General features: G+C 34.8%; 1 protein-coding gene across 5 annotated transcripts in view; it reads left to right on the forward strand.

The window, feature by feature from the left end:
- The window catches only part of EML4 (EMAP like 4), a 157,382-nt gene that overhangs the window by 101,920 nt on the left and 38,024 nt on the right, over positions 1-17,438 (forward strand). For all 5 annotated transcript variants that reach the window (XM_064364024.1, XM_064364026.1, XM_064364027.1 and 2 more), the window contains 5 exons: positions 8,123-8,246; positions 9,504-9,653; positions 11,943-12,012; positions 13,290-13,400; positions 15,216-15,311. In XM_064364024.1, the coding sequence (XP_064220094.1) occupies positions 8,123-8,246; positions 9,504-9,653; positions 11,943-12,012; positions 13,290-13,400; positions 15,216-15,311 (551 nt within the window). The remainder of the gene's footprint in view (positions 1-8,122; positions 8,247-9,503; positions 9,654-11,942; positions 12,013-13,289; positions 13,401-15,215; positions 15,312-17,438) is intronic.

Consider the following 17,438-nt stretch of genomic DNA (forward strand, 5'->3'; position numbering starts at 1 on the left):
TTTAAACTTTTTAAAGTTTGTAAACTATTTTAATCTTTCTAAAAATATATTCAAATAATATAGTAAGCACCCATATACTGACCATCCAGATTTATCAGATCTTCACGGTTTGCTTTGATTCAGGGTTTTTGTTTTTTTGCTTTAAGAAATAACACATTATAGTTGAAGCTTCTCATTAATCCTATTTAATCAGAATTTTTATATACAGGATTTTAATGTTCTGCCGAGGCCTCCTGATTCCCTCCCTACTATAGTTAATTGAGAAAGCAGAGCCAGGGGGATAAATATTTTGATATCTGAAGTTTCCTTTTCAAAGTTCTTATTTTGAAAAAATTAAGTACAACTTGGTATATTCATATAAAATTGAAAGCTTTTTCATTTAGTGCTTAAAATAATTTTCCTGAGGATATAAGTGAGTTGGAATTTTTTTTTTTTTTTTTTTGAGATGGAGTTTTGATCTTGTTGCCCAGGCTGGAGATCAATGGTGGGATCTCGGCTGACCACAACTTCCAGGTTCAAGTGATTCTCCTGCCTCAGCCTCCCGAGTAGCTGGGATTATAGGCATGCGCCACCACGCCTAGCTAATTTTGTATTTTTCATAGAGATGGGGTTTCACCATGTTGGCCAGGCTGGTCTCAAACTCCCAACCTCAGGTGATCAGCCCGCCTCAGCCTGGGATTACAGGCGTGAGCTACCACGCCTGGCCAGTGAGTTGAAATTTTTTAAATAAAACCATATTTTGCCTACAGAAAAGTTTTAAGCAGTATAGTGAGTCTTTTAGCAGATTTATGTATCTCATATTGTTGAAATAGATTTCTTTTCCATCTTATCCCAAAGAAAGCCTTTTTCATGCAGTAAAAATTATCTAAAATGCTTAAGCAAACTCTTCTATCAGGTATTTTCAAGTAATTTTATGACAATCAGAGTTGTAAACAAAACAGCAAGAGAAATCTGATTAAAGGAGGTTTAGATTCAAAAAGGAGGATAACTGTAAGTTGGCTTACTACTGTAATTAGCATAAGAGTTGATTAACAGGTGCACAAGACATGGTTATGTCTCCAATCTAAGCTCCTAAGAGGTTAGGTTCATAGCTTTTACACTGTGCACCCCTTACACCCACCCCACTATGTAATTAAAAATTCAGGAAATTTTATCAGTCAATAGAACTCTGCCTATAGAAGAAAAAAGTTAAGGTAGCATTTTATAATAGTACTTGGTCAGATTTTTCAGACCCAAGTTTTATGCTGGTTAGTAAAACTACTAATGTTTAGCAAGTACTGGAACTAGGAATCTTTTTAATCTGTGAAATAAGAGAGTTACATTATATCCTTCTAAATTCTCTTTTAATTTTTTTTATTTGGGTATTTACATTTTAGGATTTATTTTTACAGTTGGATCATTGAAAGGGGCCAAAATCCAAACATCCTTACAGATTTTGTTGTTTCATTGGAATTTTAAAATATTCGCTTATAACTACAAAATAACTGGATCATTAACTGAGACTTGAAATCTTTTGTTTGGATAAAGAACCTTAAGAAAAGATTTTAGCCTTCCAAAAATGATTCTTGTCACTTTATACTATTAAATTATAGTTAATATTTCTAGCATTTTGGTTGTCCTTCTGTTCTTTAACTCTGGTTTGGGGAAGTTGAGCCTGGTAGTATTGGAGAAAAGGCTCAAATTAAATAAATAGTCTTTAATTTTCTGTTTGCAGAAATTAGGTAGCATCACACTCTCCTACCTTTCAGTTAAATATAAAACTCAAATTCCAGTTTTGGGGGTCTATTTAGTTCTAAAAATTGTAAAATACAGATTTAAAAAAATGGATTCCTAAAATGGAAACTTCTGGGAGAAAGATGCTTTTAAGTTGTAAGCAATCTAGATGTTCGGAAGACTTTCTACAGATAGTACCCATTACACAAATAGTTACAGTCACAGTCCAAATCCCTGAAGTTCTGCTGTTGCCTTTAAAGGCATTTTTTTTCTTTTTAAAAAATCTCTAAGTCCAGAAATCAAGCTAAAAAAAAAAAAAACACTGGAGGAACTGATCTTGGAATGGAGTATTCCCAGTGCCATTTCCCTTCTGCACTCTGCCTGAATTTTTCCTTTTCGTTTGTTACAATTTGTGAACAATTATAAGTTTTTATAAGGATCTTATAAATGTATAAATTACTTTAAAAACCTATTATTTATAAGTGAGTATGAACCATTTCGGAAATATGGCTTTGGTCAGAACACCTGAGATAACTGTCCCAAAAAAGAATGGGAGTTTCAATTAGGGAATATGATGACCATTTTGCAATTTGAGACACCTTGGAGTATCAGATGGCCTAAGGGAGATGCAAAAGTAGAAGAGCAAAACCTGAGGAAACTGAAGGGGAAGCATTAGGAGGAATGAGGGAAGGACACAGAAGGAAAAGTGTGACATCAAGTATTTCAAATTTTTGTGTAACAATCACTCTCCAAATATAGTAAAGCAGAAACATCTTCCTCCTCTACTGTACCTGATTTCCAGCTGTTGGGATTCAGAGCTCAAGCTAGTGCTATTTGGATTAAATGGAAGCTGTATTGTCATCTTGTAATTGGACTAACCTGAGGCCCTTACCAGTATCTGAAAAGCACTGTCTAATGGAAATACAATGTAACATATAGGTACTTTAAATTTTTTTAGTCACATTTTTAAAAGTAAAAAGACACAAGTGATATTAAGTTTTAATAATATATTTAACTCAGTGTAGCCAAAGTACTGTCATTTTGATTTGTGATCAGTATAAAAAATTATTAGTGAATTTTTTTTATACCAAGTCTTCAAAATCTGGTATGTATTTTATACTTCCAGCATATCTCAATTTAGACTAGCCATATGGTAAGTGTTCAGTAATCAGCGTCTGTCATTTTAGACAGAGCAGGTCTAGATCATGGTGTTAGAGTGAAAATCTTTCTAAAGTTCTGAGTAATAGAATTTTGGAACAAAGTCTAAAAATTTAACCTCTCTGAGCCTTGGTTTCCCCTTCTGTAAAAGGAGGTTAGACTAGGAGAGCTGTAAGATTTCATCCAGTCCCAATATTATATATATCTGGGGAAATGAACAACAGCCTTTATCAACGATATCCTACAGAATTTCTTTAATAATTAAATGACTCTATCACTGATCAGATTGACTTAAGAATATTTATTTCGTTTGAACATAACCTAGTAAGTGCTAAAGCTGAGGTTCAAACCAAGGTGTGTATCACAAAGCTTATGTTCTCTTCACTCCCTCTCAGTCCCAGAAATTTTCACCACACCAAGGTTGGAGATAAAATGTTGAGGTTGGTTATATTTAAGTTACCATCAGCTTCATTATTAAATACCCCATACTTTGTTTACTATCGTGAGGCAAGTAGTTTTCCTCACTTTATTTTTTGAGACCACCAGACTTTGTGTTGTTACTGATCTCGTATTCTGCTTTGATCAGTCTCATCACCCATCTCTTACCCTTGAGTTTCCTGGTAGTTTATAGTGAAGACAGGCAGAAAGTAGCATTGGGATAATACATACTGACTATAAGTTTTATGATTGTAAGATCAAGAAGCCTGAGAATCTCAAGAAAAAGTTTGCAGCGAGAATTTGACACTGGGGAGAAAAGAGGCTCTTCTTTATCTATATATTTTACCTAATACCCAAGGTAATGAGGGTCTTCCTAAAAGAGGTTGAAAACTGGTGTTGTATGCAGGCCAAAGGTATGTTTTTATACGGTGTTTTCCCCTTTTTTTGGTAGAGGAGTAAACATTTTAAAATTGAGAGGTTTCACAATAAATTATAGATTTCCTATTCTCTTGAAAAATAAGAAGAATAGTAACACTGGGCCCATAGTCTTCATGAAGTGGACTTGCTGCTCCCTCCCTGAGATACAGAGTATGGGGTATTCTGGTGTCCCCAGCCCCAGTCATTGTGTACTCTCCCACTTCTCTCATTTCTATTTCCTGCAAATTAATTTGTGTTGTTTTAAAATGTGCATAATAGAATCAGAAGAATTCTGATTTATTTGCTTAAACTTGCTGTTCTGCGGATAGTCACTTTAAAGCTTATGAAAAGATACTATAGTGTACTAAATTATAAGCAATTGCTAAACAGTGTTTAGAGTGATCATAAATCCCTTTCAAAGGCAAAAGGATAAATATTTGTCAAGAACCTCACATTATGCTTTACAGTGTGATATTTAATCACTTATCATTCCAAACAGTAAGTAGTATTATCACTTTATGTATTGAGAAAACGAAGCTAGTCTTGCAGCTAAAAAAAGTGTGAAGCTGAGATTCAAGTCATAGTCTTTTCCAAAGTTCATGGCCTTTTCACTATAATGTATTGCCAGAAATTGTTTGAAGTACTTAGGTTATACGCTTGATCTCTAACATGTGACCAATTTACAGGTAGTGAAAGCATTGCCATCCTAGTATGCATTCCCATTTTTATATCACATTAGAAAAGTTGGCCAGGTGTAGTGGCTTATGCCTGTAATCCCAGCACTTTGGGAGACTGAGGCAGGCTGCTCACCTGAGGTCAGGAGTTCAAGACCAGCCTGACCAACATGGAGAAATGCTGTCTCTACTAAAAATACAAAATTGTGGTGAGCTGAGATCGCGCCATTGCACTCCAGCCTGGACAACAAGAGTGAAACTCTGTCTCAAAAAAAAAAAAGAAAGAAAAGTTAGAAGCACTAGATCTGCTTGGTTTCTTATGCTGCTTGACAATTGATAACTAATATGGTGTTCTGAGCTTGCCTGTTCAAAAAGGAGAGCGTTTTTTTTCTTTCTAGATACTATCACTAACCTTCCCCCTTTGCTGTGCCTACATTCCTTTCTTAGTGGTGATAGAAGCATTTATTAAATGCTTTTTCATTCAGAAAGCATTCATGATGTACACCTCTGACCAAAGATCCTGGAATAAATTGCAAAGGATGAGATATATGCCTTCATAAAGTTTGTAATCCTAAAAACTAGAGGGAAAATTATATAACAAGTTGACACTTATCAGAGTAAATTATACAAATAAGGACAAGGAAATACAGCTCACGATGACTGCAGAAATAGGGGATATTTACAGCTGGTAATCATTTTGTTATCAAATTTCAGCTATGCTAAAAATCATCAGGAAGGAGAGCCCACTCTTAGATTCAGAACTAATGAAAACATACATCATGTGGTGTTAAAACCGTAGTGTGGGAGGCCTTAGCCTGTTCTTAGATCAAACTCTGAGGCCAACCACACTGTGAGTAATAATAATAAAAATAACTTGAACTTCTCACCCATAACAAGAGCAACCCTTTTTTTTTTCTTTCTTTCTTTCTTTTTTTTTTTTTTTTTGAGGCAGGGTCTTGCTCTGTCAGGCTGGAAAGGCTGGAGTGCAGTGGCATGAACTCGGCTCACTGCAACCTCTGCCTACCCGAGTAGTTGGGATTATAGGCATGTACCGCCACACCTGGCTAACTTTTGTATATTTAGTACAGACAGGTTTTCACCATGTTGGCCAGACTTGTCTCAATCTGCTGACCTTGTGATCTGCCCACCTTGGCCTCCCAAAGATTACAGGCATGAACCACCATGCCCGTCCCAAGAACAGACTTTTAATCTGACTGAAGAAATACTTGCAGACATTCAAGAAGTAATTTATCTTTCCTTTCTCTTCATAGTTTGCGTTATATAAACTACTGCATTGTTACATACTCTTCTCCTTAGGTAGTTTAAGTCATTATTAGAGATTCTAAGGTTGTATCAGCCTCTGGTTGATGATCACATTTTCAGTCTGGTTCTGATGCTATTTTCCTATCATGCCAGACAAGTTCACAAGTGCTACACATTTCCTATGTATTTATATTAAGTCTTTGTCTTTCCTTTAGGTCCTTTTGTAACCATTTCACAATCACCATCAATATTTATTAAACCCGTCTATATGTAGGTCACTGGGATGCTAGAGGCAGGAGTAAGTGGGGTTTTTTTTGTGTTTTGTTTGTTTTCAAAGGACTAAGAAACAATTGCGGCCAGGCACAGTGGCTCACAGTAATCTCAGCGTTTTGGGAGGCCAAGGGGAGCAGATCACTTGAGGTCAGGAGTTTGATTCCAACCTGGCCAATATGGTGAAACCCTGTGTCTACTAAAAATATACAAATGAGCCAGGTGTGGTGGTGCGCGCCTGTAATCCCAGCCACTCGGGAGGCTGAGTGGGGAGAATCGCTTGAACTTGGGAGGCAGAGGTTGCAGTGAGCTGAGCTCGGGAGACTGCACTCCAGCCTGGGTGGCAAAGCGAGACTCCATCTGAAAAAAAAAAAAAAATTCCATCTGTTAAGTGAAGTACTTCCTTTTGTAAAAGATGTATAATATTGATTTGATTCTAGGCTTGTGTTTCTTAACAGTTTTAGACTGTTGCAGATCTTACAAACACCTATTGGTTAATGTAAATACAAGATACCTATGCTGCTAATAAGAAAACTGTTTCTTAGCACTGTCTTGAAAATCTCAGAGTATTACATGTGAAATCTTGAGGTCATGTTTTTATTTTTTATTATTGCAAGAACACTTAATACAGGATACCCTCTTAACAAAATTTTTAGGTGTACAACACATTATTGACTTTAGGCACAATATTGTGCAGCATATCTCTTTTTATTCATCTTGCTTGACTGAAACTTTATGTCTGTTAATTAGTAACTCCTCATTTCCCCCTCCTCCAGCCCCTGATAACCACCATTCTCTCTGATTCCATAAATTTGACAGTTTTAGACATATTGTATAAATGGAATCATGCATAATTATATATATTATAATTATTATATATAATTCTATACATATATAATATATTCATATAATATATATGAATGTGTGTGTATATTATATACATAATGTGTATATATAATACACACACACACACACACACACACACACACACATTTTCATTATTGAGTTGAGTTTAGGTTGTTTCCACATCTTGGCTATTGTGAATAGTGCTGCTGTGAACCTGAATACTGACATCTCTTTAAGATCCTGATTTCAATTCTGGAAAATACCCTGTAGTAAGATTGCAGCATCATATGGTAGTTGTATTTTTAACTTTCTGAGGAACCTTCATCCTGTTTTCCATGGCGACTATACCATTTTGCATTCCTACCACTAGTGTACAAGGGTTCTAATTTCTCCACATCCTCATCAACACTTATTATCTTTTTAATATCCATCCTGGCAGGTATAAGGTAATATCTCACTGTGATTGTGATTTGCACTTCTCTGATGATTAGTGATATTGAACAGTTTTTAATATACCTGTTGGCTTGCAAATATTTTCTCCCGTTCTGTAGATGGCCTTTTTATTATTGATTATTTCCTTGGCATAAGAAAAACTTAACGCCATTTAACATCAGTAGTTTCATCCAGTAGTGTGGTAGACATGGTTGTTGTCTATCCAGATAATCTTCACTCTTCAAGTGTTAGTTAGAAAAACTGCTGTCACAAAATTTTGTTTTGTGTTTTTCTACCCAGGCTTCCTGACCTTCTTGTAGAAATGTGTCAACTTAGATAAATTATATTTTAATTACAAAAAAATTATTCTCTGTTAAGGAAATGGACATTGCTTTTTTTCCCCTACAATGTATTGGACTAGGACTTTATAGTATCACTTTGTTTTCTGTATGCTGTATAATGTAGTTGGCCCTTTGTATCCTTGGGTTCTCCATCCACAGATTCAGCCAACCATGGATTGAAAATATTTGGGGAAACAGTTTTCTACTGTACTAAATATATACAGACTTTTGTAATTATTTTCTAGACAATATAGTATAACAATTATTTACATAGCATTCACATCATATTATGAGTAATCTAGAGATGACTGAAAATATACAGGTTATTTGCAAATACTGTGCCATTTTGTGTCAGGAAATTGAGCATCCTTGGATTTTGGTACCTGAGGAAGGTGTTCCTGAAATCAGGATATCAGGACAACTGTATAACAAAAACAATTGTATATAATGAGACCAAACCTTTGAAGTAGTCATTTTTGTCTTGTTTTTATTGTATCACATTAATAATCCGCTTTTGTATAACTGTACAGAAAATACATATGACTTAACTTTTGTCTTGTGTTTCAACAGAGGGAGAATATATTAAAATGTTTATGCGAGGTCGACCAATTACCATGTTCATTCCTTCTGATGTTGACAACTATGATGACATCAGAACAGAACTGCCTCCTGAGAAGCTCAAACTGGAGTGGGCGTATCCTTCTCTACCATAACAGCAAATTCGTTTGCTTTGTTTCTAGTTTGACAAATTAGTTTACCTGATCTAACTTTCTTTCCTTATAAAAGGGGTTAATAAGCCATACCTCACAGGGGCCGTTGTAGGAATTCAATAAGAAAACATCAGTTAAGCATTTTGTAACCTCAAATTAACAAGGCTGATTCTAATTCCAAAATTAACTTTTCAGCCAGACTTTTTATAATGATTGTTAAAGGAGAGCTTTCCTAATTTCACCTAGAAATTTTCTCTTGTCTTAGAACCTCCAAGAAACTCAGTGAAACAAAAAGAGCTAGTAGTTTGACCTTCATTGTCTGCCTTCATTCTCCTGCACTTCCTCCCACGTTCCTTGAATTATTCCCTCCTTAGGCAGATAACAACTTAGAAATACTCACCAATCGTTTAATTCTGTACAACATATTTTTAACAAACATTCTGCCTACCAAACTGTTCGTGGCTATTCCTTATTCATCATTTAGTTCTGGCATAAATATCCCTTTCCCAGATAGGCCTTCTTTTGCTCCCTCCCTTCTCTCTTTCTTTCTCTCTCCGTCTAAATTAGGTCCTCCATTTATGCTTTTTCCTAGCAGCCTGTTAGTTTTCTTTCCACGATTTGTAATTTTATATTTGGTGATTATTTGTTTTCTTTGCCAGAAAGCTCCAGAGACATAGGCCCTGCATTTTTTTTTTTGTTCAGAACTGAATGTTCATCATTGTTCCTGATACACATTAGGATCTCAATATATATTTGTCTGGTAAATAAGGAAACTAAGTCTTAAACATACTGAAAGACTCAGGTTGCACTAGGGATAATGGCAGGATATGAGTTTTCCTTTTTTGGGAGGTAGGTGGCCTAGGCTGGAGTGCAGTGGCACTATCATTGCTCACTGCAGCCTTGGCCTCCTGGGCTCAAGTGATTCTCCTACCTCAGCCTCCCAAGTAGCTGGGACTACAGGCATGGGCCACCATGCCCGGCTAATTTTTAAAATTTTCTGTCTAGATGGGGTCTCACTATAGCCCACACTAGTCTTGAACTCCTGGGCTGAAGTTATCCTCCCATCTTGACCTCCTGAAGGGCTAGAATTATAGGTGTGAGCCACTCTGCCCATCCAGGACATGAGTTTTCTATTTCTAGTTCAGTCCTCTTCATTGCACCTTCCTAATTTCTTAAGTATCCATGAAAAATTTAACACCTTGAAAATTGTATTTATTTAAAACCTTGACTTTTCTTTTAAGATATGGTTATCGAGGAAAGGACTGTAGAGCTAATGTTTACCTTCTTCCGACCGGGGAAATAGTTTATTTTATTGCATCAGTAGTAGTACTATTTAACTATGAGGAGAGAACTCAACGACACTACCTGGGTCATACAGACTGTGTGAAATGGTTGGTATCATTTAACATTGGTTCATTTCGTTCTTTCAGGCCCTCATTTTGTATTTTAAATTTGACTTTTATTGAAAATGATTTCTTGTGGAAAGCTCAGAATGTAAAGATATTATGGGTCATCTATAGAATATATTTTGAAAAGAAAAAAGAACTTACAGACCTCCAAAATCATGGTGTGGGATCAGCAGCAACAAAACAGATCCTCCATAAGTCATGATTGGAACCTCTTCTGCTTTCTCAGATGGCTTACAGTCTTTCTCTTCTCTGGGCTGTAGTATGAAATATATATGGGACAGATTGGACATTCTGGGTTTCTGTAAGTTGTTGTTTACTTGATATTTATTGAGGATTTGTCCTATATAGATAAATTTTAAACTTCAAACTTTATTCTTGGGAAGAAAGAAATCATGGCTGAATAAGGATCATAAGTATGCCATAGGATATCAGACTACAGATGTGAGAACTTTTAAATGCTTAGGCATACTTTTAAAGTAGTTTGATACTTTTTAGTTAAACACAATTATTTATTTAACTTTATTAATATTTTCCAAATTTTTAATTTATAACCCTTTCCCCCCCATAGATCCAAGGACTGAGACTGGATGTTTTCCAACATTTAAAAGCTTTTCTTTATGTCTATACTATTCTGGCACCTATATCTTTAGAAAAAAATTAATATATGACTATTAGAATACCATATAGATATTGAACTTTTGGAGATGATTGAAATACTGCCTTTTACACTCACAGAACAGTGTATTTACAAAATCATTTACTGCAGCATCGTTTGTGATAATAAAGATTAGAAACACCCTAAATATTTTTCAGTTGGGGACTGCTAGTGAGATTGTAATGTACCTGTAGGTCACTGTGTGTGTCGCTGTAAAGAATGAGGAAGCACTTTATGTATTAATATGTAAATATCCCTCTGATATATTCTTAAGTACAAATATGTAAGAGCAAGAGAATGTTCACAGTGTTCATTTTAATAAAAAAGAGGTGGAAAGTAACTCTTTATCCTGGCTTTCACATAAGAATTTCCTAGAATTCTTAAGAAACTATAGTGATAACCAGAGAGGGGATGCAGGAGGTGGGGATGGGGTGATGTTGGTGAGATCTTAGCAGATGGGGCAGGTGGGAAAGAGACTTTTCTTAGTATGTCTTTTATAGCTTTGATGTTTGAACCATGCAAATATCAAACCATGTACTGGCCTAATTCAGAAATTTTAAAGAATTTGTTTACAAAGAGAGATCTGAATATGGCAAAATGTTAATATATTAGATTTTTAATTACCTTTGATGTAGTTGACCTTCATACAAAATGTAATGTATTTAAATAAGAAGTGGAATTAGAGGAACACATTGATATAATCTAGCCTTCTTAGTAATCTGAGAAATTAAGGTACTTTTTATACCAATTAAATTATTGAAACATTTTAAAAGATACTCTGAATATGGGGAAGTAGTAATAAAACTTTTAGAACATTTTATTTTTATGATAATTTAAATTGATACTGTACTTTAGGGAAATAATGGGCAATACATACCAAGAAACAAAAACTTTTATATTTGAGTTTAAGAAGTTGAAAGAGTCTAGATATGGACATAAAGATGCCTTTTTAAACATTTTGCTAGTCCGTATACATACTGTGAGTAATTTAGGCACATACGTTATGCCACTTCCCATTTCTATTTAAAAATTCCTTGCCCCAGTTTGACTCACAATAATTTAGCATTAAGAACTAATTAAAAGGCTGAAGCCACTATGTGTGAAGACACTCACTGCTGTTTTCTTTTGTTGAAAAGAGAAATGGCCTAAAAGATGGAGGAGCTCTCAAGTCAGCATGTATAAGGATTACATAGCAAAAGGAAAAAATGCTTATACTTTAATAGATTAAAATTACACAGCACCTCACTGCGTGTTTTAATCTATTAAAGTATAAGCATTGCATGTTCACTATAATAAAGTTATGTAATTTGTATACCTATATGCATGGACTAGAAAGGAACTTGAACCAATGAAGACAGTTTGTTAGCATGCCACAGTTGTAAATGAATATTTTCTTTGAATTTAGTGTTCCATTAATCTGTGCAGCTTAACAAAGAAAAAGTACATCTGAAAATTCAGAAATCTTCAGATATTTGATGTTTGTTTGATTTGCTAAAGAAAACAGATAAAAGTGTGTTTTTTGATGATTAAAAACTGCTTATTTGAAAAATGTCAATACAAAGATATTCTGTTTCACGTTTCCTGTATTTAAAATTATTGTTAATACTGCTTTTTAGCCTTGCTATACATCCTGACAAAATTAGGATTGCAACTGGACAGATAGCTGGCGTGGATAAAGATGGAAGGGTGAGTGGCATAGTGTTATGCATTCTGTACCTAGGGACATTGCTATTAGAGTGGAATCTATTGTAATTTTAACCACAACTCATGTTTTATTATTCTAAAATTTAAGTACTGAGGAGTTTCTAGTATAAGCATAGAAAAAAACATTAGGATGTAAGAACACTTCAAAAGACAAAAGAGAGTCATACTAATAAAAATTTTTGCTGAAAAATAAGTGTTCTATTCTAAAATAAGGAAACTTCACTGTAAAAATGGGAAGACTGATACACGCATTACATTTTTCTTTATATAAAATAACTTACCAGTGTTTGCCAGAAGGTACTGCAGTTTCCCCTAGTTGATGGGCCTATTGATGTTGATTCTTAGTTAGTTAGTTAGTTAGTTAGTTAGTTAGTTAGTTAGTTAGTAGTTAAGTTAGTTAGAGGGGTGGAATCTCACTTTATTGCCCAGGCTGGACTCAAGCTCCTGGGCTCAAGTGATCTTCCAGCCTCAGCCTCTTGAGTGAGTAGCTGGACTACAGGTGTGTGCCACCATGCCTGGCTAACTTGTGATTTTATGTATGACTAGAACTGATACCACTTAGTTTCAGTTATTATTTGCTATCATGCAGTTGGTTTGTATAACAAATACCTTATTTTTAAGATCAACAGTGAATATAATGGTGACTGAATAACATATGTATGACTATACTCACAACATTCTCAGGCTTCAATTTCTTTAAAGAAAAGGAGTGGAAGGTTTCTACTGGATAACTTCCAAGATCCCTTCCAGTTTCAAATGCTGTTTAAGGGCTGTTTAGCAATTTATTGGACATTGATAAAAAGTCTTATTTTCCCAGGAATGAAGATTAGTAACACTAAAAGCAAAGTATGCAGAGCAAATTTGTCTGAATGACAATTCTGACTCCACCTTTTAATAGCAATATAACTTTGGTCAAGTTATTTAAATCTCTGTATTCCAGTGTCCTCATCTGTTAAATAATAATTAGAATAGTGCACGTATAGCTTATATGATTAAATGAATTATGTGTCATACATCAAATAGTATGTGTGACATAGTAAATACACAATTTATTTGCTGCTATTGTTTTCTTATTTTTACAGCATAAGAAAATACCAATAGAGGATTCATTTGGGGGCATGTCTAAATCTAGCAATTTTTTATTTGAAGCTGATCCATTCCTATTACTTTTTAAAATGGCACTTAGTTTTGTCTGCTATTGGTATTTATTTGCATCCACCTGTCTGTCCAGTTAGCCCTGCTGTATTGTGTCTTTGCAGCCTCTACAACCCCACGTCAGAGTGTGGGATTCTGTTACTCTATCCACACTGCAGATTATTGGACTTGGCACTTTTGAGCGTGGAGTAGGATGCCTGGATTTTTCAAAAGCAGTAAGTAACAATTTTTAGAGAAGTAAGCAAGCTGAACAAAGCAGAAAAGAAGTTAAGCTCAGTTTTGTGTTTACATGTCCATAAAGTGATAATCCTGAATTGAAAAATGAGATGAGATGCTAACTATTGCTAACATTAACTGTTGCTAAGTGGCTAGCATTTCACCCGAAGTGCTAAAGTCCTTTGGTTGAGTTAGGATCCAAGATATTTTACTTAATTATTCTTATAATTGTGCTGCCTTGAGGTAGAGCTCCCGTGTAGTAGCAGTAAGTGGTTAGAGGAATATATACAAAGCATAGTACAATTTCAAATAAGCAATAGAATGTATTTTTGCCTCAGCTTGAATCATAGAAAAGAGCTATTTTGTTTGAAAAATTCATAGGAAACTTGGCCAATTCTGTACAAATATTGGCTTTTTTTGATGTCACATTGGAGCAGTGGAAATAGTCAGACCTTGGTATTGCCTAAAGTCATGAATTATCTTGGTTTTGAGTTAATGACAACATGGGTTTAAAATTTTCCCTAGCAGTCTTATCGAAGTATTGAGGCTTTCTTCCGAGGGGAAAATAAGATCTTACTCATTCAAACATTCTGATTTTTTCTTGAATGATACGAAATTATGATTGTAAAGTATACAGGCAACCTTCTATATTTTAGGAGATGAACTTTTTAAATTTAAAAGATAAATACCCCTTTAGATTTTACGGGACCTCAGTTATGTATTTATATTATCTCTTCACTTTTTAGCCATTGGCAACTGTATTCTGGATTATGGGAGTTTTGTGGTACATGGAGGAAAGGACACTTTTAGAGCAGAAAGATAAATTGTAGTGAATTTAGGAACTTTGCTAGCTTGAAGACACTAAATGTCAAGGGTCCAACAAGTTAGGAATTGGGAGAAAGAGATTTAGAAAAGGAGATAAAAGGACATAAATGAAATAATTTTGCTACTTTTTCTTCTCCCATTAATCTCTATAGTAGGAACTGTTGTCAGGTTGTTGATAATCATTGTTACAGTGTTAAGACCATCTTGAATTGTCTCATAACTCTATCTTTTCCAATTCAGATAATATTCCAATTCAGGCTAAGAGAAAGATAAAGAGGAGAAGAGAGTAAGCTCTGCCCTTCCTCGGTGCCTCTCACTCTTCACTACAATGTTTCCCTGTTCCATGACATTGTAAAGCATATTTCACAAATGTTACTATTTTTAAAAATCATTTAATATCATCTATAGTTATTTTTATTAAGCTAGGAGACTTAAAATACGTGAATGAAAATGGTTCCAGAAAAATACATTAAAAGGAATTTTATTATAATTTTACTTATGTTGTTTATTCATGTTAATGTAAGTCACTTATCTCACAGAAAACTGAAATCAGCAAACTTTAAAATAGCCATGACTTTTAGCTTATTCTGTCAAACTCAAAATTTAGTGAGGAACAAAGTTATGAAATTATGTACATTTCTTCTTGCAAGGAAAAATACCTTAATACAGGCAGCAAGAAGGAAGCATAAGATGCAGAAGGGACTAGGATAGCCTCAAAATGAGTCATGATCTCTGAATAGTAGGAGTGACAAATGGCAAGTGAAAATCAACCTGGAGGGATGACGGGATTTAAATAGTATATTTTTTAAAACAATCTTTATATTTTTGAGGAAAATACAATTTAATAGTATATTCATTATGTTTCAAAGAGCAATCAGCTTCAAGGATTTTGGTTTATCTTACTGTTAGCAGTTTTAATAATATGGTATTTCTTAGGAAGTCAGCCCTATCAGTGAATTTTAAAATGCCTTTAATTGACTTTTCTTTAGGATTCAGGTGTTCATTTATGTGTTATTGATGACTCCAATGAGCATATGCTTACTGTATGGGACTGGCAGAAAAAAGCAAAAGGAGCAGAAATAAAGGTAAATTTTTAAAAAACTGAACTGAGTATTATCTTTTAGAGTATGTTATTTGTTTTGCAGGTATTTGGAACTATATTGGTATTGGAACTATATATTCTTTAGTTGTGAGAGAAGATCTGCTGGCCAAATTCAGCAGATTTACTGATTTGTCATAATTCTTAAGGTATTAACAATATAGTTATACAAGATAAAATAGTCAAGCAACTTGAAGCAATTTCAATATCTCAGATGGCATTATAGTACTGAAATGCCAGAGTAGATGGATGTCTGATCTCAAAATTAAGACTGAACCCTCTCCTTGGTTTTCTTATTTAATAAAATATGTAATTTCATTCCATCTTTAAAGCTTTAGAAATCTAGAGAAAAAATTCAGTAGGAATATGGCTGATGTAACTGAAGGGCTTATGATAAGTTTTTTTTGTCTTAATTGTGTTTGTAGGATTATTTTAGAAAATTCTACAGCATTTATAATTGCTATAATTGCATTATAACTCTTTCCAGTACAAGGGTTGATCTCTGTGTAAATCAAGCTGTAAGTTGCAAGAAAAGAATGTAAAATGCATTGAAACTGTGTTTATATGAGCCAGAAATGGACTTCTCCCTCTGACAGACTTTTAAAAAAAGATTCAGAGTGACAGAATGGCTTTAAAAAGTCTGTGTAATATTTGTCATACTCTTAAATAACATCACATTTCTCTCCAAGTCCTCTCTTAACAGTTTTGTTTTGAGTAAGCTTCAAGCTTTTAGCTTGTTGGGCAAAAAGATTATAGATGTTTAACTTAACATTTTGAAAGAAGTACATTTGATTGTACTTTAAAGGAATATAAGCTGTCAGAAAACCCTCAAACTTTAAAAAACATGAATGAAGATACAGATTGACTATCAGTTATTCAGAGTAATTTAACATTGAAACATAGGGAAGCTGCATCAAAATGAAATATATGAATTTTGATTCTTTGTAGTAAGGTTTACTCGATGAAGTCTTATGGTTTTCCTCCTGCTGGCCATTTCTCTATCTCCTTTCCAGGACCTTAAATGTTGGTGTTCTTCAGAATTTTATTCCAGATCCTCCACTGATATTATGTGCTGCTCCCACGGCCTCATTTTCAATCTGCTGAGCCCCATATCAGTTATCTCCAGCCCATATCTCAACAGGTTTAACTCATATTTCTAGTTGCCTCTTAGGCATCTTTATTTGAATGTCCTCTACCACAAATGAAAATCAGCATGTTCAAATCTGTACATAATCATCTTTCCTAGCCCCCAACCACCAGTTTCACCCCTTGGTGATTGATACCATGTTTCACCTAACTACCTAAGCTAGAAACTTGGACATCATTCATGGCTCCTTTTACCTCACTTCTCATATCCAGGTAGTCAGGAAGTTCTCTAAAAGTGCATTGAAATGTCTGCATTTTAACTCTTTCTAATACAAGCAACTGCAAAACAACTGAAGTTAATCTGGCCAGTGGATGGTCACTCATGCCTGTAATGCCAGCACTTTGGGAGACCAAAGTGGGTAGATCATTTGAGATCAGGAGTTCAAGTCCAGCCTCGCTAACATGGAAACCCCGTCTCAACCAAAAATACAGAAAGAAAAAAAAAAGCCGGGTGTGGTGGTGGGTGTTTGTAACCCCAGCTACTCTGGAGGCTGAGATAGGAGAATTACTTGAACCCAGGAGGTAGAGGTTGCAGTGAGCCAGGATGGCGCCATTGCAGTCCAACCTGGGTAACAGAGCAAGACTCCATCTCAGAAAAATAATAATGAAAACAATAAAGCTAACATAAGCAAAACAGAGACTGTATTGACTCCTGTTTAGGGAGGAAGAGAAAACCTTTAGTAAAGGTCAGAGGGAGAGTCTGACTCAGGAATGACTTGATTCAGGGACTGGATTATAGGGTTGACTGTCTCTCCTCTTAGCTTCTCCCTGTGTTGACCTTATTCTTTTCTACTGCAGATGAACTCCATCCTTGCTAAAGTCACAGGATTTGGGAAGTTTATATATAACTTTTTAGTTTATGTAAGTTTAAAATTCAGTAAGGTAGGGGTGGCCCAGGTAACCCAAGCTTGTGGGCACTCTCATGAAAAAAAATTAAAAATTAACATTAAAATTCAGTAAGGGCCTG

This window comes from Aotus nancymaae, unplaced genomic scaffold (assembly GCF_030222135.1).
Source record: "Aotus nancymaae isolate 86718 unplaced genomic scaffold, 86718_ANA_hifiasm-v0.15.2.pri h1tg000057l, whole genome shotgun sequence".
Taxonomy (NCBI): domain Eukaryota; kingdom Metazoa; phylum Chordata; class Mammalia; order Primates; family Aotidae; genus Aotus; species Aotus nancymaae.